This window comes from Xenopus laevis, chromosome 3S (assembly GCF_017654675.1).
Source record: "Xenopus laevis strain J_2021 chromosome 3S, Xenopus_laevis_v10.1, whole genome shotgun sequence".
NCBI lineage: Eukaryota > Metazoa > Chordata > Amphibia > Anura > Pipidae > Xenopus > Xenopus laevis.
The window spans coordinates 5,756,329-5,759,102 of record NC_054376.1 but is presented as its reverse complement, the minus strand read 5'-3'; the positions used below and the strand labels follow the sequence as shown (position 1 = coordinate 5,759,102).

Below are 2,774 nucleotides of genomic sequence, written 5' to 3'. Positions count from 1 at the left end.
ACACCCAACTGCTGCATGAAGACAGAATGAAGAGAAACAGATGCTGAGAGAGGGATAGTGATAATAAACTTGATTATTTCAGAAACAATGCAGAATTTTTAATTGATAGTATCTAGAAAGTTTCTTAATTCAGTATGAGGAAGCTTGTATTAAATTTTCAGTTCCCCTTTAACACCAAAAAAAAAAGTCATTGTGACAGATATCAATGGATCTAAAAACAGAGGAAAATATCCACTTTTGCCCTCCTTACCATTATGGTAAGGCTAAAGCAGAAATATCCAGCGTTTCCATAGCTACTTCTGGTACACAACTTCGAGAAGAATGCTGGGAGTTGTAGTCCAGCAGGAGCTAGAGAGGTGCTGCAAAGGGAGAGCCAGTCAGTAAAATCCTTAAATATAAGTTATCATATTAAGAACCCGTAGGGTTGGAATTTCCAGTCTAGGCACAAAAATAACGATTATTTGAACTTTCCCCAACTTTTTAGGGCGTAGAAAGGAAAAAACGAGGTAGCAAGATAGAAGGGGTACATTTCAAAAGGGAAACAAAAATCTGACAATGCTAAGAAATGACAGGAGGGGGGCTCTAGAAATGGGGAATGTCCTGCAACTCTGGGGAAGGGAGTGCGTGATAAGTTACAGGGGAATGGCGGCACAAAGCATTTCAGATTTGCTGGGAAGTTGCACTAATAATAAAGAAAATCAAAAGGAAATGTTAACGGTGGGGTCCTATTAACCTGTGTGTCGCTGGAGACCAGAGTTGGGGGGGAATGGTGGGGGCAGATGATCAAGGGCAGTTTTTCCTACTTTAACACGTTAGGCATTTGCTGAATATAAAACCGCAGTTCTAGAAAAACAAACCCTCCCCTTCAGTACAGGCTGCACATTCCACGGGAACCAGTTGGTCATCACAGATACTAGTGACAGTCCAATAACCTGCTAAACCGTTCCCTAAAACCAGACATTTCACATTAGCCCATCGGGTTGCCTAATTGGCTAATGGGGGTTTTAGGCAAGGGGTATTTCAGGTGTAGGCAGATCTTACAGCAGGAAAGGGTCCTGGACAACCAACAAGTCTCCAGTAATGAAAGCCGCAACGGAAATTATTTTTTTTTTTCAATACACCACATCCCCAGACCCTGTGGCCCTGGCAGCACTTCATTAGGGGGGCCCCAGCAGGCAGTATGATGTATCAGTCACAAGAGTCCCTCATCCCTGGAAGAGGAGGACCACATAGCGGGCCCTCACCTGACTTTCTCACTCTCCGTCATCTGCCAGAGCCCTAAATTAAGCACTTTAAGACAGGGGAGCTGTGTGATCCTCTCCAGCCCCTTCTTGGTGATGCGGGTGCAGCCATACAAGTCAATGCCAGTCAGTTGGCTCAGATGCTCGGCTATAAGCTCCAGTCCTTTGTCGGTGATGCGGACGCACTGGCCGATGTTGAGGGTCCTCAGGCCGTGCATCTGTCGCACCATGCGATTGATACCGTCGTCGCTGATGTGACACGAGCATAAAGACAGCGATTTGAGTCCATACAAGCCCTGGGCGATATAGGCCAGGCTCTGATCTCCCACTTTGTCGCAGAAGGAGACGTCCAGTCCAGAGAGTCGCAGGGAGCCCATGGCTAGATGCATGATGCCCGTGTCGCTGATGTTGTCGCAGCTGCGCAGGTTAAGGCTTCTCAGTCCTCCCATGTGCGACAGATGCAGCAGCCCCGCGTCTGAGATGCCCCCGCAGAAGCTGAGGTTGAGAACTCGCAGTCCCTGCAGCCCCCTGGAGATGTGCTTGAGGGCCAGGTCGGTGAGTTTCTGGCAGTCCTGCAGGGTGAGTTGCTCCAGGCTCAGACAACCTTCCGCGGCGCTGCGGGTCATCCCGGCCAGGTGACCGATCCCGACGTCCGACACGTGGCGACAGCTGCGGAGATTGAGGCTCTTGAGTCCGTGCAGCCCCCAGGCGATGAGCAGGAGGCCGGTGTTGGTGATGTTGGTGCAGCCCCCCAGCTCGAGCACTTGCAGCCCCTTCAGATACTGAGCGATGCGGCCCAGGCTGCTGTCCGTCACTTGTTTGCACAGACTCAGATTGAGCGTCCGCAGCGAGCCGATCTCCTGCACGAAGGCGTGGCCCAGGCCGTTGTCGGTGAGGTTGTAGCAGCCGCTCAGGTTCAGGCTCTCGATGTTGGGGAGGCCCTGGATGACGTAACTCAGGCTGCGCCGGAGGCTCAGGATCTGCACTTTACGGATGCCTCGGGCCTGCAGGCTGGGGAAGAGCGACGGGTTAGCGCGGCGGAGATGCAGTTTGGCCTCGGTCCCCCGCCACACTGACTTGTGATAGGCCGCGTCCCGCCACGCAGCGCAAACCTGAGCCGCCCGACCCTTGTCCCGCACGTCCAGGTAACTGAAAATCATGGCCAGCAGCTCCGGGAACAGACACGAGATGTGGGTCTCCATAGCAACCTCAGCCCACCATAGCCCCCCTGAGGAGGAGTAGGCCGCGTGAGAGTCCCCGGTGAATGAGGAGGAGGCGGCGGGAATGTGAGGGAGTTCCCGCTCTCCGACACGACTACACCCCGTTACCTCAGCCCTTTCCGTCTCTGTGAAGCAACATTCTCCCGTCGGGCCCCGCGGGGAAAGTTTCCGGCTTCTTTTCTGTGAGAGCTTCACTGGTCCGTTAACATTAAAGAACGTGCGCGGCGCCGAAAGCGTGCGCGGCGCCGCACTCAGACAAGGCGGAGGCGCCAGCGCCGCACATGCGCAGTCAGCGAGTCTGGCTTCAGCGACG

The 2,774-nt window shown here is 53.2% G+C and overlaps 1 protein-coding gene across 1 annotated transcript; it reads right to left on the bottom strand.

Annotated features, from left to right (window-relative positions):
- Positions 1-1,102: 1,102 nt before the first annotated feature.
- On the bottom strand, positions 1,103-2,491 carry fbxl14.S (F-box and leucine-rich repeat protein 14 S homeolog). The gene has a single exon (NM_001090376.1). The coding sequence runs from the start codon at positions 2,441-2,443 to the stop codon at positions 1,241-1,243; it is 1,203 nt and encodes a 400-aa protein (NP_001083845.1). The 5' UTR covers positions 2,444-2,491; the 3' UTR covers positions 1,103-1,240.
- Between the last annotated feature and the right edge of the window lie 283 nt (positions 2,492-2,774).